This window comes from Actinia tenebrosa, unplaced genomic scaffold (genome assembly GCF_029948245.1).
Source record: "Actinia tenebrosa isolate PJP-AT-01 unplaced genomic scaffold, QUT_ActTen_1.0 PGA_scaffold1__47_contigs__length_23844297, whole genome shotgun sequence".
In the NCBI taxonomy this organism is placed as follows: Eukaryota; Metazoa; Cnidaria; class Anthozoa; order Actiniaria; family Actiniidae; genus Actinia; species Actinia tenebrosa.
This window is the reverse complement of record NW_028292578.1, coordinates 10,535,300-10,559,306: the sequence shown is the minus strand read 5'-3', so window position 1 is coordinate 10,559,306 and position 24,007 is coordinate 10,535,300. Positions and strand designations below refer to the sequence as shown.

Sequence of the window (24,007 nt, the reverse complement as noted above, 5' to 3'; positions counted from 1 at the left end):
GTAGACATAATAATTGATGAGTTTTTCGACTGTAGTTACATTTGTTTGTGAAAAACGAAACGATTTTATACTTTTTAAAGTTGCCATAGTAAGGCACCAATTTATCTTCTTTTTTTTTCATCAACGCAGAGCCATTGTTAATTTAACTATTAAGTGCGCATGTCTTGTGATTTCTTGATATGTTAAAGGGCAAATATTTGATATGCAGAACAAAATGTATTTTAAAAACATTATTTCCCTTTTATCTTACTACTTTACATGCTTGTAAATATGATACTTGAGTTTTATCGAATGTCATTAACATCCCACATTGTAACAAGTTGCAGCATGAGGTAAGTAGGATATTTTGATGTGGAATATATGTAGCTCCGGTTGACGAATATTTTCCAATAAAGGTAAGTGCAATATATACTTGCCCCAACACCATGCGGATGAAATGCTCTGGATATTTGTATGGGTGCCCCCCATAGCACCCTAGAATATCCAGTAACACATGTGAGGGGATGGACAACAGAATAAGAATGAATTATTGATGAATGATTGAAATGAATGCTTTTCTGGATATGCTATTTGATGCTTTAACTTGAAAATTTAAGGTACGATATAATGATTTTTATTAATCTTTTAACAAAAACCAGATGACCGACAATGCTTCTACCCCATGGAAAAACCCCAAAAAGCGACAAAAGCATACTTGCCCTGTACCAATATGCAAAAAGTCAGTGGTACACCTTCCCCGCCACCTAACTAAAACTCACAAATGGAGTCGTGAAAAAGCTTTGGAAGCAATGTCTCTTTTTAATCTAAGGGCAAGGGCAAAGAAAACACCCTGCCCAGTCAAAGGGTGTAGGCTATCAGCAGTTGATATGCATAGGCATTTAAAATTGCGGCATAGCATGAGCGAGAAAGAAGCAGAAATAACTATGTCCTTGAAACCTAAAATCCAGAACAAAGAAGAAGAGAATGCAACAGTCAAGAAAAGGGAATTTAAGCGTAGGGTGTGCCCCTATCCTGATTGTGATCTCGTCGTACGAAGAATACATAACCACCTGAGAGATAAGCACAAGCTTTCTAGACATGATCCATGTTACAGAGAGTATTTGAAGAACTCAACGAAGATCTAGATCCAGTTTCAATTTTTTCTGCATCGTCATCGTCAGGCAAGGAAAGTGATGCTGAATCACAAGTAGATGATTATAATAATGAAGACCAAAATAGTACAACGACATCCTCATTGTTGTGTGATGAAGAAGACGCATTAGCAAAGCTCATTCGTAACAAGTCTGAAAAAGCCAAAGCTATCATGAGATTTGGCTGCAAGGAGGTTGATGCTAAAACAAAAGAAATGGAATCCAGTTTCACTTTCAGTGAGTCGCATTCTTCAACACCGTCAAGAAAGACACACAAAAGACAAAAGGAAGTGGTGATTTCTTCAGAAGATGAGGATGAAAACGAAGAAAATGAAGAACACATTCAAAATGATCAAGCTGGAAGTGACCCAGGTATTATCCCCCCCTCACCAAATACAAATGAGCGAAGAAGTGTTGTTTTTAAACAGATACTTAACAGAGTTCATGGCAAAGAACCTCTGTATCTTCCTACTCGACAAAATGCATTACCAGGAGAACAATCTATTCCAATCATATGGAATAAAACAAGCGGAAAAACACAACTAAATGCCAGTGATAAAGGAACAGTGAAAGATAAGTGTTCTGGCTCTGAAACTTCCAAGATTACTTTAGAGCGCCCCAAGAGGAAAATTGCAGCTACCATAGGTAGGCTTGATTCAGAGGCTTACTCTATTAGTAGTGGTAATAGCTATGATGACGAGGAGTATGAACCCACAGAGGAAAGCGATGAAAGTGAGGGGGATGAGTGGGAAGATGAAGAGGAATTGGAATTAAATGATAACAGAGAAGCTAGTGCTGCTGCATGTGGGAATTCAAAGACAGAACAAACCCTTGAAGATTTCAAGAATTGGTTGCAAGGAATAGACGGCGGTCGAAGGGAACTACGAACAGCAAGGCAGTATGTATCTCAGGTTTCTACTATAATCAGCTGTGTTGATCCTATTAACCGAAATGTTTCTTCACTATTGAACAAGAAAGACATCCGAGATAAATGGTTAGCCAAGATGGAAAAAGTTAAAAAGCCTGGGACCTGCAAAGCTTATTTGGGTTCCCTTTCAAGATTTCTGAGATTCATCATTGTTGAGAGGCCGAGGGGTCTAGAAGCAATAAAAGATCAGGCTTCCAAGGTTCGTGAACAAGTCCAAGAGTGGATGTGCTCCTTTAAAGCCCCATTAGCTGAAAGAAGATGGGAAAAGCTGAGAGAAGACTTCGAGAAGCTAATCAAGCCTGAAGACGTGCAAAACTTTAATAAATCAGAGCATGCCAGGAAGGCAGTTTCCACCCTGGGACAATATATGGAAAAGAGTGCGCCCCCTTCACCAGCCCAGAGTGATTATTGCCTTGTTAGAGATCATCTCACAACGCTTTTATGCATTGAAAATGCCTGTAGAGCAGGGCCGCTCTCCAACATGACCCTTGGGGAATTGGAAAACGCTAAACAAGATGGAGATCAAGTGGTTGTCACGGTCATGAAACACAAGAATCTAATTTCTCACGGTCCAGCTGCAGTGGTACTAAGTCCTACTGTTCTTAAGTGGTTGAATGCTTTTGTGAAGTACATGCAAAACAAGCTACCAGGGGCTGGTACCAGCAAACAAGATAAAGTATTCATCAGTTGGATGGCAAAACCAATGTCGTCATCTATGATTTCGGCCCAACTGAACTCCTGCTGGCATAAAGCTGGTGGGAAAAAGCTTGATAGGGTGAATGCAGCATCATTCCGAAAGGCAGCAGTATCTGTGGTTCATGAAGAGCATGGACACTTAAAGGATGATCTGGCTGATCTGATGGGCCATCACACCAAGACAGCAGAGAAGTTCTACCGAATTCGTCAAAAGACAAAAAACGCTGCTAAAACATCGGAGGCCCTTAGGAAGATCATGTACACTCCACGTAATGGATCAGAAAGAACAAAAGGAGTTTCTAAAGAGACCAGCCAAAACATGATATCACCAGCAAAACAACAAGGCCAAGAACTTCAAATCAGCATGGCTGCTTCCAAGATCGACTTTGAAGAGAAGGGAGTCCAGGAGAAGTCTGTAGCAGGAAATTCAGAAGAGACAGTAACAACGAGGAGACACCAGTGGACTGAAAAAGAAAATTCTGCCATTGCTACCATTTTTGCAAATGATATACAGAAGAAATGCATAACAGTGGAAAAGGTAAAGGCCAAAATTGAAGGCAATGCGCTCTTCGGGAAAATAGCACCTGATAAAATAGTTGACAAGGTCAGGTCCTTAATCAGGGAACAGAAAAGCAACGAAAAGGCATCAGCAGAGCTTCCGACTGAGACAGAAACGACGCAGCAAAGAGTACAGCGTACACTGAACGACGACGACAATGTTTCCTTATATACTTCTGGTGTAAGCAAGAAAGGTGGAGCAACCTTCACAGATGATCAGACGGAGATATATTGGAGGTTGTTTAGAGACTTGATTGAAAGCAATGCCAGAGTTGACAGACAAACAGTCTCAAAAAGAATAGAAAAGGACGAGGAAGCAAGAGAAGCAATAGTAGGGTTTACACCTCAGCAGCTCTGCGACAAGATCCGCACAGAGCGTAGAAAAATTGCTAGGAGTGCTGTCAAAAGGGAGGTTGTGTCTGGTCGCTTCTAAAGTTACTTATGACAAAAACATTTAACACAGAGGGTTTAAGCAACTGAGTTATTATATCGTTTTATTACAACTGTTGTTGATTTTATTCATGAGTTGAAGAGTTGAAGTTAAACCGAAGTTTTAAGCATCAAACGTTGTTAGGTACAGTTTACATATTGCATTGGTGAGGCACAGTCGCGCAATGTTATGCCTGCATGCGAACGCCAAATGGATATTATGTCTGTTGTCAGTTACTGTTAATATTGTTAATAGCTTGTGCATTTAATATGATTTTACGCTAAAACATAAGTGCTCTGTTACAGATTTTCTGCACAAATAAGTCCGTTATAAGCCATCAAACAAGGAAATGTAGTAGTTGTTTTTACTGCGTTTTTACACCGTGTTCCTTTTCGTAACCTCTTACTTATAACGGTAAAAAAATCAGAAAAAGGGTTGTCGTGAAATGCCTGTAATTGTTACATTCATTAAAGATTAACATATCAGGAAACACCATAGAAACCAAAACAAAAAGCATTTAAATCATTTAAAAACTGATATCTTCCCACCTCCCTGTAAATGTTCCTTTTTGTAACTTTTGGGTATTTTTGACGTGCTAGGGAAAAAAATTAAAATTCCAAACGGTTACAATCTCTTTTTGTCATACTGTCATATGTTATTAACATATAATGCTGCAATCTAAAGCACCATAGTTTTTAACTAGCCCTGATATATCGAAGCCAGAATTTCAGTTTGCACGGATGCGATAGATTCGTCCAAAAACCCTGATTTTTATGATCTTATCAAAACAGACAATTTATCCCAAAAATCGCTGTAACTTTTTAACATCTTTTCAAAATTTCTTCAAGTTCACACAATACTTAGTTCAACTCTTAATGTAAATGCTCCGTCGAAAGAAACGCAATAGCTGAAAGCAATACAAAGTTATACCAGTATTTGTAACTCCACTCGCTTTTTGCATGTTTTGAAATTTTCTGAAACCCTAGTGCGATATGAATTTCATATACCTACACTTGATTCAAAAGTTTCAAATTTAAACTGTTTTCAAAACTTATCTGGTAACAAGAGGGCCATGGTGCATTGCTATATCCTTGATCTATCCCCATGCTTCTGCATATTTTCGAATTTTAGGGCATTTTCCTAACAGAAACCAGAGGCATGTTCCTTTTCGTAACATTTTTGCTTACTTTTTCTTAATATTCCAAGACAAAAAAAGCTTTACACCTGAAATTCCTACTTTTATGAAAACTCTTAATTATCTTGTTAACTGCAGTAAAAGGAGTCAAAAATTTAACTTATTTTAGCAAAAGGTCAACTTTGAAAAAATGTTACAAAAAGGAGTGAAGATGAATCTATGGATGGATGGATGGGTGAATGGATGGATGTGTGGATGGGTGAATGGGTGGATGGATGGATGAATGGGTGGATGGATGGATGAATGGGTGGATGGATGGATGAATGGAAGGATGGGGAGGATGAATACACACCTTGATAGAAAGCAGCAGTTGATACAGATCTTCCACCTCATCTTTATCATTTTTAATATAATCTTTACCAAGTTCTACTGAAGATCCTCGTATAGTTCTTCTGTACAAAGGTAAATCCATAGCCTCAGCATATAGATCAATAGCTTGATGGCCGACTGTCTGATACATGTAACTATCTAGTTCATCTGTAGAGAAATACAATATCAAATTTTAATATACTACGTATTGTCATTAATGTATTCATTCATTCATCTATCATTTAATATTGTCCTTTATTTGCCCATGGATTTATTCATTCATTTATTTAGTCACTCACACATTCTTATCCATTCATTTCCCATCAACCCATTTAAATGACCATTCTTTTGCCCATGTGACTGTCCAAGTGTTCATCCATTCAACAAAAGGCTCTTTTCTATCTAAATATCAGTGTCAATCTGACCAACCATCTGTCTTAGGTGAGGCAATGATTTAATCATCTGTAGCAATGAGAATCCAACAACCACCACCTGGACTAGTTGTCCCTGTCCTGTCTGGCTCATCATCCATTTAAACTGTTCATTCCAATGTCTGTCTCACTAAATGTACTTACATTAATTCTGGTTTGCATTGCTGTGTATTGATTGGATACCCAATCTGACTACATGCCCTGCTGTCTGGCACATCACTATCACACCCCCTCCCCCCAACTGGCCATCTCCCTTTCCATCCAATTCCATCATCCATTTATCCATTTGTTTCATTTTTAATAAAGAATGTGGTTGTTATCATGGTAAGGTAGGGTTGAATTCTCAAAATTCAAAGCTGAACCATTCTCACCTTTTTCAGAAGGCTTGAGATTTGCCAAGGCTACAATCTCATGTCCAAGTTGGACACATTGCATCATGTTATAGCAGCTGTCCTTCCCTCCACTGTAAATAAAAGTATTATACAGTATGTCATTGTGGCCTCTTGGCAGGGGTAGCATTGGTGCCTGGGGGGGGGGGGGGGGGTACTCCCCCAGAATTTGGGTAGGGGTGTTCAGCTGGGATTCTGAAAGGGGTACCCTGTTTATGACAAAAAAATCGTATTTGTAGACCCTGTTTATGACTAAAGATATAATTAATTGCCCTGAGTTCCTGTTTCAATTATCATGTCATCTCACGTATCATTTTTTTACGACCATGGTAACCAGTTTCCTGAATATGACAAGAAACTCACGAAGAATTTGGACCTTGAGTGAAATTGCATACCCTGTTTATGACAAGAAGCTCGAAAAACCATACCCTGTTCAGCGGATCATCCCCGTATAGTTCATATATGGGAGTACCCCCCTCCCCCCCGGGCATTGGTGCCATTTGCGTTGGTGCCATTTAATATAGATTATTAGAACTCAAACAAAGAACCTTATTTTCTGGGGAATGGCATGTGTCTCATTCAAAAAGTATTATTTCTGTCTTCTACATTGTTATGATAATTGGATATGGGGGGTAAACACACTGGATCGTATGTAAATGCGAGGCAAAGTGTCATGTTGGTTGAAGGCTAGAAGAACATACACAGTTGTGCTCTTGACCGATTATTTGCAAGGAGTGGTAGATAATTCATGCAAGGGGTATTTAAGTCAGCCGTGGACCAATCGGTAGACAGGAATTATCATAACAATAGATTGCATTGATAATATATGTCTTAAATAAATACTTTTTGTTGCATACAATAATGAAGCATCGTTTTAAATATGACAAAAATCGAAAATGATTCCAGTGAATTCATTTCGTGGCTGAGTGGCTAGGGTTAGGGATAGGCATTGTAATATCGTTTGGTGCTAAGGGTGCCGGGTTCGAATCTTGCCTGCCATTGAATTTTTTTTCCAAGTGAGAAGAACCAAAATCCTCAAGGTCTAAAACCGATTATCAAGCGAGCCAACCGGCATAGTGTACACTAGGAACAATACCTTATTAATGCAACAACCCTCATTTTGACTAGTTTGATTGCCTCTTTTAACGAGCTTTAAAACTTTTCTTTTTCACCCACGTGCACCATTTTTAATGTTTTGGGATTCTATAGCACCAGTCTACTTCGGTCCTACCATAGCATAGGTAACCCAAAATACCCACTTGCGCACATGCGCACTGTTCCCGCCATTTTTGAAAAGACTTTGAACGAAGGTCCACAAAAAATCGAGAAATTCTTTTATTTATCTGCTGTAATTATTTGAGTTTTATTATTAGAAAATGAGTCTGAAGAGAGGAGCAGAGGATGGAAAGAATGGTTTGGCCATAACGGAAGCAGAAGCCGAGCTTTATGACCGACAAATTCGACTGTGGGGTCTTGATGCTCAAAAGAGGTGAATATAAGTTTACTGTCAGATAAAAAACTTATGGCATTGAGCCTTTTCTTTTAGCATTTGATTGATTATTGACCTGTTAATGACTTGTTTTGATTGAAAGGTTTATAGAATTTCCCTCTTCCTTGGAAACAATGTTTGTGGGATGGTGGTTTCTCATAAAAATCTCCAAACATTTATTGACAGCGTTTCAGGAAGTTCGACAAACCAAAAGTATTCTATCACTCAGAGAGGAGAGGGGTGAAAGTCATGCATTTTGGGTAGTACACAACAAGACCTACATATACTGAGGGAGAGGGGCAGGGGAGGGCCTTACCCCCGCAAAAATTAGAGCAAAAAATTAAAATTTAACAATTGATGGGTCAAAAGACAAAAACATGGCGGCCATTTTGATGCCAATAAAAAATCTTTTGCTAATTGGCAGCAGCAGTCCCCCAAGAGGTTGCAATAAAGTATTGTGAAATCAAAGAATATAAGGCATGATTAAGAAAACATGTTTATACTGAAGTTAGACCACAATGCACCATGTTTACTCCCTGAAAACCACCATCCCCCTCCCCCATTTTGACTTAAAAGACAAACAGACCCTCATAGAGAAGATATTTTATAGCATCATCCAATACTAATTGCTTCATCATACATTGTACACTATCATTTAAGAATAAAGATTTAGCCTAATTCCTAAACAAAAGCAAGCCGTACTTCAATCTCCATTGTGTCCTTGAGTAAACTTGGCACAGGGTCTGGATGGGGGGTCTGGATCCCCAATTACTTTTCATGTTTTTCCTGAAATCAGAAAGCAAAATCCCACATCCCTGGCATTGAATTCAGCATTTCACGAGTCATGGCCAATGCCAATATCCCAAATGATGTAAGAATGTTTCCTAGTTTCCTGGATCCTGCACTATATTTTATCCATTTTCCGGCTCCTGCGAATACCCTTCAAGACCCTGTTGACATGATAATTGTAATATCTGCAGAAAAACTTACCGATAATATGTGTAACATAGGATATCATGGACTAGCTGGTCGTTTTCTGCCAATCAAATACAATATATGATGTAAAATGTAAACTTTCTCATTTTTAATTGCATTATTGCTATTCAGACTGAGAGCATCATGTATTCTTGTTATTGGATTGAATGGTGTTGGTGCAGAGATTTGTAAAAACCTTGTGTTATCAGGCATCAAGTCTCTGACCATGCTTGACCATCATCCTGTGACAGAAGAAGACTTTCTCAGTCAGTTTCTTATACCAAAAGAGGATCTTGGAAAAAATGTAAGTTTTGATTTTTTCAAAGACAGAACCAGAAATCTGTTAATTAGGGGGGGGGGGGGGGGGGGGGGGGGGGGAGGGCATTAAAAATTGGATTTTAGAAAATGAATCTCAAGACGACTATGCAAAAGACATTCTTAAAAAGAAAGCTGTGGCCCTTCCCCCTCCCCCTAAATCTGCCCCTTAATTTGTTAGTTTGAGGGACACAGGTGAGTAGAGTTGGTTGGGTTTCTTACTTGATTCAAGGGGTTTCTCCATGTTCTTTATTCCCCTCCACAAAACCTAGCACTAAATTCCTATTGGATTTGTGACTTACCTGTACCTTGATAATCGGCCCAGAAATTATTGTGACATTACCAAAATTTGCATTTAATACCGCTAGACAGTCTGTGTTTTAAAAAAAAGGTGCATTCCAAGATCAAGTAGTCTGTGGGCTAGACAGCGAAATCCTGTCCCCCTTGTTATTTTTAAAATAGCTGTTGTATAGTCTTTACTTAATGAATTCCCATTCTCTTAGAGAGCAGAGGCTTCTTTACAAAGAGCAAAGGATCTTAATCCTATGGTCCAAGTTACTGCAGATTGTGATGACATCACAAGCAAACCAGATACCTTCTTTAAGGACTTTGACGTTGTCATAACAACAGGATGTTCTTTAGAAACTCTTGTAAGTCTTTTCTTAAAAAGAAATATACTATATAAGTCATTATTTAAAAGTAAACTTAAAAAAATAAGGCATTGCTATAAAATTGTTGACAGACAATGCAAAATTGCATGTAAAAAGGAAGAAATGATGACACAACCATTTTTGCTTCTCAGTTGCTTGGTGATTGAACTTATTCTCGTAGTGCAATGTTTTTGCATTACAGATTCTAAAGACGTTATTTTCACATGTGAAAATATCAGTTTTTCGAAAAGGAGAAATATAGGTATTTTATGGATAATTATAGGATAATAGACCTTATTTGTTGTTGTGCAATGTTTTTTACAATACAGACTAGTAAAAAATCCCACACAAGACCAGAAAAGATATTATTTGACATATTTTATCAATGATTTTGTTCTACAGTCAAAGATAAATGAGATATGCCATGTCAATAAGGTCAAGTTTTATGCAGCTGATGTTTTTGGCTTTTATGGTTACATGTTTGCTGATTTAGGGTGTCACAGATATGTTGAGTGAGTATGGTGACTACATTACATTTTTTCAATGTCATAATAAAGTTGTAAGAGTACGTACAAGCAATGCAAGGATTTTGTTATATGCACTAAGATTTTTCATTCCAGGTACTTTGACCCAAATAACTGCTTGTGTTTGGATCACTAGCCTAGAATGGGGGGGGGGGGGGGGAATGGGGGGAAAGTGCCACCCCTTCCAAATAAAAGTTTGCTCTTGGCACCAAAGTTTCATTCATGTGGGATTCCTGTGGACTTGGCTTGGAAAATGGTATATTGCCCACCCCCTATAATCAAGACCTCACTACACCCCTGGTTTGGATCCCACTCGTCATATTTTTAGTGCCAATCAAGAGGCTTTGCACAATCATGTGATGGCATTCATGTCAGGAAGCACAACAACAGTATTTTCCCCCATGGAAAACTGAATTCTTTCTCATGTAAACCAGATTAAACCAAATTTAATTGTTCCTGCCACCTATTACGGCTGCCACATGATGGTGCAGGCCTCTATGTTTAGAAGAAGGCATTTTGCATAGAAATACATGATTTCTGGATTTACATGATTCCTAATACAGTATATGATAATGCGCCGCCTCTCACCAATGCGGCCCGAGTTCGAGTCCTGCTGATCTCGATGTCGTATGTGAGTAGAGTTGTTTGTTGGTTCTCTCCTGTGCTTCGAGGGTTTTTCTCCGGGTTCTCCGGTTTTCCTCCCTCCTCAAAAATCAACTCCTAAATTCTAATTCGATCTTTAGGCTTTCACTACCTCTGTTGTGATTGTCCCACGCTGTGATACAACAGCAAAAAGCTCTTTAGATTTTTTTTTTAGATTTTTTAGATTAGAGGAGGCTTATTGTGTATTTTGTTTTTGTTACTTTTTATTCCAGTATATTCCTCACTTTACTGTTAAAGTTCATGTATTTTTCAGGGAACAAAAGAAAACCATCAAAGCTAGTGAGCCTAAAAGGAAGAAACCAAACAAAGAAGATACTGAAACTGTGTTAGTTGAAAAGGTATGTAGAAACATGTATAACACCAGCAAAAATGTCATAGTGCCAACAAAATCCCCTCAAGATGTTTAAATAATGTGGATGAAATGGTGATATATGGATTGACCAGAAGTATTGAGAACTTGAATGCCTGGTATTATTATAAGTAGTGTAAATATAAACAAGAGAAGAGTAGGAAATGACAATGCCAAGTGGAGTGGTTTCCAGATTGTCAAGTACGTGTGGGCATGTTTCCACATCCCAAGTGTTTTGATCAGATTATGCAAACATGGAAAACAGCTTTATATACAGTCTTCATTTATAAAATATGGAGCACACAAATGGAGGAAAAATATGTTTAATTTTTGAACGTTTGAAATCTGATCATGAGTGGAAAAAATGATGTGTGTATTTATCAAACAGGGTTTTTTTGATGGGTCAGAGCTGACATTACATCTAAATTATATTATAAACTTTCATTATGATCATATTCCATTTTAGTTTGCAGAATTCTATAGATTTAAAGATGCTCTTTGTTGTAAGCTTGATGAATCAACACCACCAAAAACCCTGAAGAGAATATCATCAGTATATTTTATATTGCAAGGTGAGTTTTCAATTTCTTCTGACAGACAGACAAAGGAACAATAGCTTTCCCCTCACAGTTCCCATCTTAAAAGTTAATAGTACCTGCTCATGGAAGCAAGAATGGTAGTGACCTTGCAATGATAGACACAAGTTTTTTAATAACACCTTGTACAATTATTCATGTCTCTATCATCTCAAGGTCACTGTCTGCGCTTCAATGTACAATTAGGTTCACTTTTAAAGATGGTGCAGGGAACTGTGAAGGCAACTATTGGTCAATAATCAGCAATGATTAGCTGAGTGTCAATTGACAGGTTTTAGCTTAGTGGGCATAAAACAAGCAGTTAACCTGTGATTGTCATTTTTTCATTCAATTTTTACTTTTCCTTATGCAAATACCACCATTTCCCTTTCACAAATTCCAATAGTTTTATATGTTCCCCTTTATTTATTTATTTACTTTATTTATTTATCTATTTATTTATTCATTTATTTGATGTATTGCAGTGATGGGTATCCCCCTTTGCAGAACCCCCCTCCCCCCAGTAGCTGTACATGTAGATAGCAAAATAAGAATCATCCAGTCAGCTTGAAATCGTCAATAAGGTAACCCCTTATGATGCATTCAATGAATACAATGTTTTCTCTGTGTAGTGTTGTTCAGATTTATGAAAATACATGGAAGAGAACCCAAAGTTCAGTCATTAGATCAAGATACCAAGGAACTACAAAGATTAAGAGATGTAGTGATGGAAGAACTCAAGCTCGACAAAACATTGATAGATGAACATTTTTCAAGGTGGGTAAAACTTGAGTTAGGAAGCTGGCAGTCTTGTAAATAGAAAAAGAGCAGTATACCTTATTTTGAGTGCACAGCCAGCAAAACGAGAGGTCTAAATTTCAGTTCCTAATAACCTCAGACACTTGTTTTTGTCTTGTCTGTAAGCTGTGTAGCTCCACAAAAGTTCAATTTTTACTCTTGACCCCAATAAAAAACCTACCTTACTTAAAGAACAAAAAATGTAAAACAATGTGATAATAAAATAAAATGTTGGAAGTTCAGTTAGAGGAAGACAATGATATGTACCCTTTGGATTTACTATACACAATATAGAAAACAATTATTGAGAAAATGAAAATAGATTATTCAATAATGAGTGAACAAATGTATGGATGAGAATGGATGCAATAATTGTAAATAGTTTCAATTGCAGACATTGCACAGCATCTTTGAGTCCAGTTTGTGCTATTGTTGGTGGAGTCGTTGGACAGGAAGTTGTAAAGGTAAATTTTATTCTTCTACAAATAATAATTAGGTAATGACTTTATGGCATCATCATATGCAGCTGAATACAATTCAGCATAGCAAGTTGTACGGAAAAATGTGTTTGCTTGATAAATCTGCTTCATGGTAAGTACAGGTAGTGGGCACTACTATTTTACAGTGCTTCTCATGATCAATAGTAGTCACAATGAAAGACCTTGAATGGTGGACATCAATCAAGTTGTGTCCATGACATTATATATATCTGACTAACATGTTTGTTGTTCCATGGGCCTTTGCCCTTGCCAATTTTGTTTTCCAACAATTTTATGAAAACATTGGTGTCCACCAAAATCCTATTTTGTCAAGGTGGCAAAATGTTTGATTCCACATGTGCTATTGAGTAACGAAAGTAAAATACTGTAGGTTGTCTTTTAATTGAGGGCAGGGTCCTAGGCTGCTTTCATTTTAATTACAGTATTTTGTCATTTAAACAGATATTTGCACAATATTTTTGCCATTGCAATATATATTTTTGCCATGTTTTTGAGACTTGTTTTCAAATTATGTACAGGCTGTATCTGGCAGGGATAGCCCATTGAACAACTTCTTTTTCTATGACGGATTAGAAGGCCATGGTATGGTGGAGTGCTTCAAGTAAATCAACCCTAGTAACCTGGTGACTTACTATGGGTCCAACCCAACTGTGGCAGCACATCAAAAATTGATGTTGCTACCATGCCCACACTTTTACTTTAAGCATGAGGTTCACCGTTCGATTAAATAATTGCTGATAGAAGCATGGTCATGGAGACATACCAATTCAAAGTCAAATGCCAAGACAAATGTGTAAAACTGTTTTCGCCTGCTGAAGAGGTCGAAAGCCTAAGTTTAGGGTCTTGTCTTGAATGAATCTCTAACAGGATTGTGAGTCTTCTTGGGAAAGAAGTGATCATGCAATATCTTGATGTCATATCTACCCTATCAATGAAATTTACCAATATGGGCATGACAGCAGACAAATATGGGCATGTTAGCGACACAAAACTTTGATGCACTGCCAGTGGGACTGTAGTACTGTAAAAAAATCTTCTAATGTTTATATTCCTTTGACAATCTAATTAATGAGGTTAGTCTAAGATAAAACTTATAGAGTCTGTTTTCAAAAACAATAGGAATTGGTAGAACAGATTTGGCATTAAAAAGGAGCAAGAGGCAGATTTAGGAAGTTTCAAGAGAGGAGTCCAACTATCTTAATTAAAAAGTCTTGGATTGGGCTACCTGTGATCTATATTCTTTCTTAAACAATTCCTTACAAAAGTTGGAGCCTAATTCAACTGTCAGCTAATTCCTACCCGAAATCTTTCCTTAAATTCATTACAATAAATTATTGCTAGTACTATTATTTTTTATTAGTTTGGTTTCTGTTATTTATAAACATTTGGTAATTTCCATATACCTCTCCACTAAATTTTGTTTCCTACAGATTCACAATTTTTTTTGTTATATAAAATTATATATACATGTATCGTTTTCATTCTTTTAACTATATTTGTAATTGAATACTACTAATAAAAAAATTTCAAGAATTCTTGTACAAAATTGGGGGTAGCAGTAACATGTAATTTTGTGCCAATTCCACAGATGGGTGGATTTCGTATAGTTCCTATCAATGTTAAGCCACAAGGTTTGATGTCAGACTCAGGGGAATTTTGAAGGAATTACCTTTAGCTAAAATATTCAAGAGTGGACTTTGCTTTTTCCATTTCATGCAAAAAAGAATAAAACTGAGGCAAAGTCATTTCCATAAACAAATCCTCGTGGTGAGTGCCTCGATCTATCACAAGCTTCAACTGAAGAAAGGTTTGACCAACAACCTTTAAGTCATTACTACCTGATGTTACTCCAAACTTCCACTCCATGTCTACAAGCTGATTGACCATAAATGTCTGCCCTACCACTGATCGAGAAAGAGCAATGAGGTTTTTCTTCCATTTTTCCTCAACCAGGGAAGTCTTTTCTGCTGAGAGCCCTATAAGAGGTAATCAACACAGTTTTAACCAATCAGAGCTCACATTACCAGGTGACAATATAGTAATACAAAAATACATATGGGGGGAGTGGACCTACGTTGCATGCAACATTATTTAAAATGAGTTTAAAACATCATTAAAATATTGAATAAAAGTTTAAAAATAAGGCAAATAATACGCCTTGCCACTCTCGTAAATTATACTTCTCGATGTCTAGAACCAATATTTACATGTCGTGACTGTATATTTGTGTATTAGCCACAGTATCCTATTTCAAAGCATTGATAAAATGTTCATTACCCATATTTTCTAAATCTTCTTTAATCTGTGCAGGCGTTAGGTTCCTTTTTAAAGCACTTTTAAAGAAAGAAAGCAAACTTTTCATGACATGTTTCAAAGCTCCAGCACCAACTCCATGTCCTCCAGCGAACTCGGACACTCGATTTATGAAGCGATCACCATCCTTTGGAGAGGTAAGAAATGCGAATACGATGTCTAAGAGCTCGATAAATGCCTCTTCTTCAAATCTGTCTAGTGATTTTACATCTGCAATGATTTGATCGTCTACAGGCTGTTTAGAAAAATGGAAGGAAGACATTTTTGGGCCGGTACTTCATGTAAGACCCCATGTAATGGCACTATTATACATGGTTCTACACTGTATACATACACGATATAGGATATACTTATAACGTTACTTATATCACTGTATTCATGTGTATTCACTGTATTCATGTGTATTCATGTGTATTCATGTGTATTCACTGCAATCATGTGTATTCACTGTATTCATGTGTATTCATGTGTATTCATGTGTATTCACTGCAATCATGTGTATTCACTGTATTCATGTGTATTCGCTGTATTCATGTGTATTCACTGTATTCATGTGTATTCACTGTAATCATGTGTATTCACTGTAATCACGTGTATTCACTGTGATCATGTGTATTCATGTGTATTCACTGTATTCATGTGTATTCACTGTATTCATGTGTATTCACTGTGATCAAGTGTATTCACTGTGATCATGTGTATTCACTGTGATCATGTGTATTCATGTGTATTCACTGTATTCATGTGCATTCACTGTATTCATGTGTATTCACTGTATTCATGTGTATTCACTGTAATCATGTGTGTTCACTGTGATCATGTGTGTTCACTGTATTCATGTGTATTCATGTGTATTCACGTGTATTCACTGTGATCATGTGTATTCACTGTGATCATGTGTATTCACTGTGATCATGTGTATTCACTGTAATCATGTGTGTTCACTGTGATCATGTGTGTTCACTGTCATCATGTGTATTCACTGTAATCATGTGTATTCACTGTAATCATGTGTATTCACTGCAATCATGTGTGTTCACTGTATTAATGTGTGTTCACTGTGATCATGTGTATTCACTGTAATCATGTGTATTCACTGTAATCACGTGTATTCATGTGTATTCACTGTATTAATGTGTATTCACTGTATTAATGTGTATTCACTGTGATCATGTGTATTCACTGTCATCATGTGTATTCACTGTATTCATGTGTGTTCACTGCAATCATGTGTATTCACTGTATTCATGTGTATTCACTGTATTCATGTGTATTCACTGTAATCATGTGTGTTCATGTGTATTCACTGCAATCATGTGTATTCACTGTTATCATGTGTATTCATGTGTATTCACTGCAATCATGTGTATTCACTGTTATCAAGTGTATTCACTGTTATCATGTGTATTCATGTGTATTCATGTGTATTCACTGTATTCATGTGTATTCACTGTATTCATGTGTATTCACTGTAATCATGTGTGTTCACTGTGATCATGTGTGTTCACTGTATTCATGTGTATTCATGTGTATTCACGTGTATTCACTGTGATCATGTGTATTCACTGTGATCATGTGTATTCACTGTGATCATGTGTATTCACTGTAATCATGTGTGTTCACTGTGATCATGTGTGTTCACTGTCATCATGTGTATTCACTGTAATCATGTGTATTCACTGTAATCATGTGTATTCACTGCAATCATGTGTGTTCACTGTATTAATGTGTGTTCACTGTGATCATGTGTATTCACTGTAATCATGTGTATTCACTGTAATCATGTGTATTCATGGGTATTCACTGCAATCATGTGTATTCACTGTTATCAAGTGTATTCACTGTTATCATGTGTATTCATGTGTATTCACTGCAATCATGTGTATTCACTGTAATCATGTGTATTCATGGGTATTCACTGCAATCATGTGTATTTACTGTTATCAAGTGTATTCACTGTTATCATGTGTATTCATGTGTATTCACTGCAATCATGTGTATTCACTGTTATCATGTGTATTTACTGTTATCATGTGTATTCACTGTGATCATGTGTATTCACTGTGATCATGTGTGTTCACTGTGATCATGTGTGTTCACTGTGATCATGTGTATTCACTGTTATCAAGTGTATTCACTGTTATCATGTGTATTCACTGTTATCATGTGTATTCACTATAATCACGTGTATTCACTGTTATCATGTGTATTCATGTGTATTCACTGCAATCATGTGTATTCACTGTATTCATGTGTATTCATGTGTATTCACTGCAATCATGTGTATTCACTGTATTCATGTGTATTCATGTGTATTCACTGCAATCATGTGTATTCATGTGTATTCATGTGTATTCACTGCAATCATGTGTATTCACTGTATTCATGTGTATTCACTGTAATCACGTGTATTCACTGTATTCATGTGTATTCACTGTTATCATGTGTATTCACTGTGATCATGTGTATTCACTGTAATCATGTGTGTTCACTGTATTCATGTGTATTCACTGTTATCAATGCAATCATGTGTATTCACTGTGATCAAGTGTATTCACTGTAATCATGTGTGTTCACTGTGATCATGTGTATTCATGTGTATTCACTGCAATCATTTGTATTCACTGTATTCATGTGTGTTCACTGTTATCATGTGTATTCACTGTTATCAATGCAATCATGTGTATTCACTGTTATCATGCGTGTTCACTGTTATCATGTGTATTTTCTATAGTTTAAAACGATTTTCAAATTTAGTAGAGGAGGAAGATTTTCGGAAAAAACGTGCGGAAACTGAAAAATCCCTCCTTTTATAGCCTTATATCTTTTAACCAATACGGTGACCCCCTTCTCTTTTTTCATTATACCATAACAATGAACTTAAAATAACAGAATTAAAAACAAAAAAAATCATAGAATAATTTTGAAGATTCGGTACTACATTAAACTTGAACTTGAGTGCTTTGGCTTCTCAGTGCTTGCGAAATCCGCGAAACAAAATTTCCACATATTACTTATTTTATATTATATTATTATGTTATATTTTTTGCCTAACAAGCGGCAGTTATTTTTTTCTCACCTTGCATTGCAATTTCATATTTTTGTTACAGCATAAAAATCCAATTTTAATTTTCATGAAAACGCTTCATTTTTCATTTTTCGCTAGTCTAGCAGTGCAATCCTGAATACTGAACTTCGCAGAGAAAATTTCAAGCTTTTTGATTTCTTGTCACAAATGTTTGAGTTGTGGTCGGTTGCAACGCGACAAATAAACAATTAACATTGCGAGAGAAAAAAACATGTGTAAACAGCAGTTTTAGGGCAACATTGAAGGGAAATTTTCTTTTATTTTAAAATGACTTTTGAAAATTATAAGACAATAGAAAAAATTAAGAGAATAAAAGGGACAGCGATAATAGAGGTATGAAACGTCGTTATGCAAAGTGTTTGGCTGTCTCCTTTCTTAGTAAAAGTATACCACCAAACTTCAAGTATATTTGGAGTTATAAAACCATTGAAATGTCCTAAGTTTTTGCTTATTGTTTGTATGTTGTAAATTACGACAAAGTTACGAGCATGCGCAGTGCGTTTTCACCCGTTTTGTAGGTTGATTTCATCGTAATTTCACCGTACAGTATTTATTAACAAGATATTTTTTACAAACAGCAACGTTCAATAACATAATAGCAACTATTAAAATGATGATTATGTTTAACTTTCGTAGATTGATAAATAGAGTGCAAACAATAGAGTACAACACTATAAGTGTGTAACATAAATACCACTAAATACTGCTACATTATGCTAATCCTATTGTTTTCTATTGTTTGATTAGCACTAATTACTCACTAAATAGTGCTAAGTGTTGGACACTTTTAGTAACAACATTATTGCAAGTAGGTGTATATATATAGTGACTCAAATAACTTTAGGTCAGGTGCACTGAGCTACTTGGACTCTTATGGTGAGCTAATTGAGGTCGTCAATGTGGGTTTTCAACTTGCTTAACGAATGAATTGTCAGGGTTTTTTTTTTGTAATATAAAAATGAATCACTGATTAAATGTTGCTTTTTTCGTGTAATTTTAATATCCCACATAGCCGATACTAAAGATGACAGTCAGACAGATGTGAAACTTCCTGAGAAAGGTATTTGAATAGTATTCCCATTCTTTAACATCTGTTTGGTATAACGTTAAAGTATCTGACTAAGTCTCACTATTTAAATGTTTAACAAACACATATAACATATAAACCGGACTAAAACTAGGTACGATAAGGGTTCGTGCTACTCCTTAAACTATAGACATCCATTTTTTGAAGAATTTGACATGTAAGAACTAATAAAGCACAAACTAAAAAGGTCGTTGAAGCAATGTTGATTATTTTTCCTCAACAGTAGGCCATCGCTCAACTGCCATACTTTTGGATTCCTTGCACCCTGGGGAGTTGAAAGGTATGTTTTGTATTTAAATGTTTTGAGCTCATATTAAATGATGGTGATTATACATAATATTGACATTGTCAATTAATACATCAACCAAAAAAACAACAGCAACAACAACGCCTTGTTCCTATTCTCAATTTACACATTGCAAGAGATAGAACATGACCTCACAAATGTGACCCTCCAAGACCCAATGCAGGGCGGCGAAAGCTAAACTTTTTTGGGGGGGGCACTGCATCTATGCATTTATATTTATATTTAATATTGCGTGTGTGGGGGGAGGGGGGGAGGAGAGGTGGGGGCACGTGCCACATAGTTCCGCCGCCCCTTTACATAAGCATAAGCCCTAAAAATAAAGCTACGCTCAACCGTCACATAAAACCTTAAATGAGACCTTAACTTGGGTGAGGAAAAAATGATGTTAATTTCATATGTTCCATGCAGCTAATATGAAGCATTAGACTAGAATGCAGTGATTCCATTAAGTTCTAAACTCATACCAACATTAAAGAGTTTGATAGATGTGTTGATCATCACAGTGAATGAGCCATCTAAGCGAACGCTAGTTTATGGCCTTTGCCAATTAAAAAATATAAAGCTAAATTTGCTTTGAAGTTGAAAAATATTTGGGATAAGTGAAAATTTATATTTGAGTTGCATGGTTAATTATCTGAACATATAAAAGTAATATCAGTAAATGGATAAATTTTTATCATTTTGTCAATTTTTAATATATTAGGTAAAAGGAAAAGAACACAAAGAGGACAAGAAACAGAGGAAAAGAGAAAAACAAAGAAGACAATATAATAATTAAAGGAAGGCTGGTCATAGAGTACGGGGCTGGAAATATAGGAGGGTGGGCCACAATTTTCATATGCACAAAAAGGGGTGGGTGAGAAAATATAATACACCTGATACACTCAAGGGGTGAGCCATGTAATTTCTTTGCAGAATTGTTCTGTGCTTGTGTATTGTTTCATAACTAGTCAAATTTACACCATTGGAGTAACAGAATATCTACACAAATGGGGCAATTTGTACATTTGTAAGATGGGCTTCCTTCCCCCCAAAATTAGACTATTCTGTTCAGGCTCATTGGTTCTGCCAAGCCCCAGTGGTTTTGTTTTCCACATGTAAATCTATAGTCTATACCGTATTTTAATCGGTCTATTGATATTTGAAGTCAATTAAAGGACAACAACAGCAACAAACTTGTGTTAATTAACAGGATAATTTGGTCAACTACGTACTACTACTACTGAGAACCACTATAGAAGCCTAAGTTCAAGATTCAGACATACTGACATCATCATCTGAATCTCGTACACATAATCTTCATCATAACCTGTATCACTATAACTGAACGAAGTTAAAAATTGTAGATCCATCAGTGATTTAATCTCTAAAATGGCACTCTTGGAGAATATCTTCTCCTCTTTACCATTTTCGGCCATTTCACAATATCCCCTTTTTAATTCCTGATATCCCAGTGTAATAGAGTGAAGAGAAGTGACCTTCTGGTGTACAATTTTGGGGTTATTTAATAAAATGAAAGCGTTTTAATTATGTCGTCTGTGATCGATTTAATGTACTTTAATTTAGATAGCATTTAAAATGCTAGTTTTATCGCAACGGGCATCCTTTTTATCCACACTTACTTTACAGTATTCTCTGTAAGAAAGAATGACTTGGTTTAAGGCTCACTTTTGAATCAAAAGTGATCGGAATTTAGTTGTAAATATACATTGTGAAAAGCCGCGAATTTTGAAGGGTTGCGCGTATGACGTCACTTTCTTTGAATCACTAAACGTTGAACACAATCGCTTAATGGCGGACTCAAACGGTCAAACTTTACAGGCTAAATGCAACATCTTCCCAGTCTCGAATCGAAAAAGAATTAGGACAGTAAACTAAATTACATATTTATATATATATCCAGGGATGGTGTAGTTTTCGTAAGACTAGCACTTTAAAGAAAGGTGGAAGAGCTAATTAGAGGAATTAATGGGATCAGGGCCATCAAATATTAAACCTAGTGCAAAGGAAGGCTAGGACTTGACATTAACATTAACATTTGGGTTGCAACCCCCAAAACCCACGTCTAGATCCGCCACTGAGTTTTTTGATTGGTTAACCCCCCAAAACGCAAGGCATTATGGGGGTGTGAAATGGGAGAATTAGGGATTTCCGACAAAGTGGAATTTGAACCAAATAAGGTATTCCTTTGGCTTCATACAACCAAACCGTTTATAATAGGTTTTGACGTTTGTCCGTCGTAGGAAGAAGCAAGGCCAAAAGGTTGGTCCCGGGTCAGTTTATTGTTAAAAGGTGGCTACTTATGACTTGTTTGATATGATAGAGTGAGTCTTCCGCATAAGGTACTGATCAAAGAAGACAATGACCAACTGCTTCTTTATAAGGTATTAGGTGTGTAAAGCTATCCAATCACAATCATGATATATTTGCTCAACCAATAAAAAAAATTGTTTTACTAACTACAGTTTGGTTGATAACAAAAAAATAATGATTGGCAGGTTTCTGAATCTTAATTTCATGCATGATATATTTGCAGTGAATACACATGATAACAGTGAATACACATGATCACAGTGAACACACATGAATACAGTGAATACACATGAATACAGTAAATACACATGATTGCAGTGAATACACATGAACACACATGATTACAGTGAATACACATGAATACAGTGAATACACATGAATACAGTGAATACACATGAATACAGTAAATACAAATGATTGCAGTGAATACACATGATTGCAGTGATTACAGTGAATACACATGATAACAGTGAATACACATGATCACAGTGAATACACATGATAACAGTGAATACACTTGATAACAGTGAATACACATGATTGCAGTGAATACACATGAATACACATGATTACAGTGAATACACATGAATACAGTGAATACACATGAATACAGTAAATACACATGATTGCAGTGAACACACATGAATACAGTGAACACACATGAATACAGTGAATACACTTGATAACAGTGAATACACATGATTGCAGTGATTACAGTGAATACACATGATCACAGTGAATACACATGATAACAGTGAATACACATGATAACAGTGAATACACATTAATACAGTGAATACACATGATTGCAGTGAATACACATGAATACACATGATAACAGTGAATACACATGATTGCAGTGAATACACATGAACACACATGATTACAGTGAATACACATGAATACAGTGAATACACATGAATACAGTGAATACACATGATTGCAGTGAACACACATGAATACAGTGAATACACATGATGACAGTGAATACACATGATCACAGTGAATACACATTAATACAGTGAATACACATGAATACAGTGAATACACATGAATACACGTGATTACAGTGAATACACATGATTACAGTGAATACACATGATCACAGTGAACACACATTAATACAGTGAACACACATGATTGCAGTGAATACACATGATTACAGTGAATACACATGAATACAGTGAATACACATGATGGTAGTGAACACACATGATCACAGTGAACACACATGATTACAGTGAATACACATGATAACAGTGAAAACACATGATCAAAGTGAATACACATGATCACAGTGAATACACATGATAACAGTGAATACACATGATAACAGTGAATACACATGATCACAGTGAACACACATGATCACAGTGAACACACATGATCACAGTGAATACACATGAATACAGTGAATACACATGATTGCAGTGATTACAGTGAACACACATGAATAATGTGAACACACTTGATAACAGTGAATACACATGATTGCAGTGATTACAGTGAATACACATGATCACAGTGAATACACATGATCACAGTGAATACACATGATAACAGTGAATACACATGATAACAGTGAATACACATGATCACAGTGAACACACATGATCACAGTGAACACACATGATTACAGTGAATACACATGAATACAGTGAATACACATGAATACAGTGAATACACATTAATACAGTGAATACACATGAACACACATGATTACAGTGAATACACATGATTACAGTGAATACACATGAATACAGTGAATACACATGAATACAGTGAATACACATGAATACAGTAAATACACATGATTGCAGTGAATACACATGATTGCAGCGATTACAGTGAATACACATGATAACAGTGAATACACATGATTGCAGTGATTACAGTGAATACACATGATCACAGTGAATACACATGATAACAGTGAATACACATTAATACAGTGAATACACATTAATACAGTGAATACACATGATTGCAGTGAAT

At 36.2% G+C, this 24,007-nt stretch overlaps 4 protein-coding genes and 1 long non-coding RNA gene across 6 annotated transcripts in view; 3 read left to right on the top strand and 2 right to left on the bottom strand.

Annotated features, from left to right (window-relative positions):
* Nucleotides 1-7,273, bottom strand: part of LOC116295777 (uncharacterized) — a 32,855-nt gene extending 25,582 nt beyond the window's left edge. For both annotated transcript variants that reach the window (XM_089033187.1, XM_089033188.1), the window contains exons 1-3: nt 7,163-7,273; nt 6,049-6,140; nt 5,230-5,414 (exon numbers count right to left, since the gene is read on the bottom strand). In XM_089033187.1, the coding sequence (XP_088889313.1) occupies nt 5,230-5,414; nt 6,049-6,140; nt 7,163-7,185 (300 nt within the window). In that variant the 5' untranslated portion in view covers nt 7,186-7,273. The remainder of the gene's footprint in view (nt 1-5,229; nt 5,415-6,048; nt 6,141-7,162) is intronic.
* On the top strand, nt 1,012-4,282 carry LOC148909837 (uncharacterized). Its single transcript, XM_089033401.1, has one exon. The coding sequence runs from the start codon at nt 1,085-1,087 to the stop codon at nt 3,743-3,745; it is 2,661 nt and encodes an 886-aa protein (XP_088889527.1). The 5' UTR covers nt 1,012-1,084; the 3' UTR covers nt 3,746-4,282.
* A 75-nt stretch (nt 7,274-7,348) lies between the features above and the next one.
* LOC116295786 (SUMO-activating enzyme subunit 1) lies at nt 7,349-13,986 on the top strand. The gene is made up of 9 exons (XM_031703716.2): nt 7,349-7,555; nt 8,663-8,834; nt 9,349-9,495; nt 9,898-10,007; nt 10,936-11,020; nt 11,498-11,603; nt 12,239-12,383; nt 12,799-12,868; nt 13,423-13,986. The coding sequence occupies exons 1-9, from the start codon at nt 7,443-7,445 to the stop codon at nt 13,507-13,509; spliced, it is 1,035 nt and encodes a 344-aa protein (XP_031559576.1). The 5' UTR covers nt 7,349-7,442; the 3' UTR covers nt 13,510-13,986.
* A 134-nt stretch (nt 13,987-14,120) lies between these two features.
* LOC116295787 (COMM domain-containing protein 7) lies at nt 14,121-15,523 on the bottom strand. Its single transcript, XM_031703717.2, has 2 exons — nt 15,182-15,523; nt 14,121-14,880 (listed from the first exon to the last, which is right to left on the bottom strand). The coding sequence occupies exons 1-2, from the start codon at nt 15,477-15,479 to the stop codon at nt 14,576-14,578; spliced, it is 603 nt and encodes a 200-aa protein (XP_031559577.1). The 5' UTR covers nt 15,480-15,523; the 3' UTR covers nt 14,121-14,575.
* A 2,267-nt stretch (nt 15,524-17,790) lies between these two features.
* On the top strand, nt 17,791-21,226 carry LOC116288361 (uncharacterized). The gene is made up of 3 exons (XR_004196175.2): nt 17,791-19,365; nt 19,616-19,672; nt 20,403-21,226. It is a non-coding gene; the product is annotated as an uncharacterized LOC116288361 (long non-coding RNA).
* Nucleotides 21,227-24,007: the final 2,781 nt, after the last annotated feature.

Coding starts and splice junctions, on each gene's coding strand:
- LOC116295787 (XM_031703717.2), bottom strand. CDS start 15,479: ATGTCTTCCTTCCATTTTTCTAAACAGCCTGTAGACGATCAAATCATT. Junction 14,881..15,181: donor AGAAGATTTAGAAAATATGG/GTAATGAACATT, acceptor TACCTCTTATAG/GGCTCTCAGCAGAAAAGACT.
- LOC148909837 (XM_089033401.1), top strand. CDS start 1,085: ATGTTACAGAGAGTATTTGAAGAACTCAACGAAGATCTAGATCCAGTT.
- LOC116295786 (XM_031703716.2), top strand. CDS start 7,443: ATGAGTCTGAAGAGAGGAGCAGAGGATGGAAAGAATGGTTTGGCCATA. Junction 7,556..8,662: donor GGTCTTGATGCTCAAAAGAG/GTGAATATAAGT, acceptor ATTGCTATTCAG/ACTGAGAGCATCATGTATTC. Junction 12,384..12,798: donor ATAGATGAACATTTTTCAAG/GTGGGTAAAACT, acceptor TTTCAATTGCAG/ACATTGCACAGCATCTTTGA.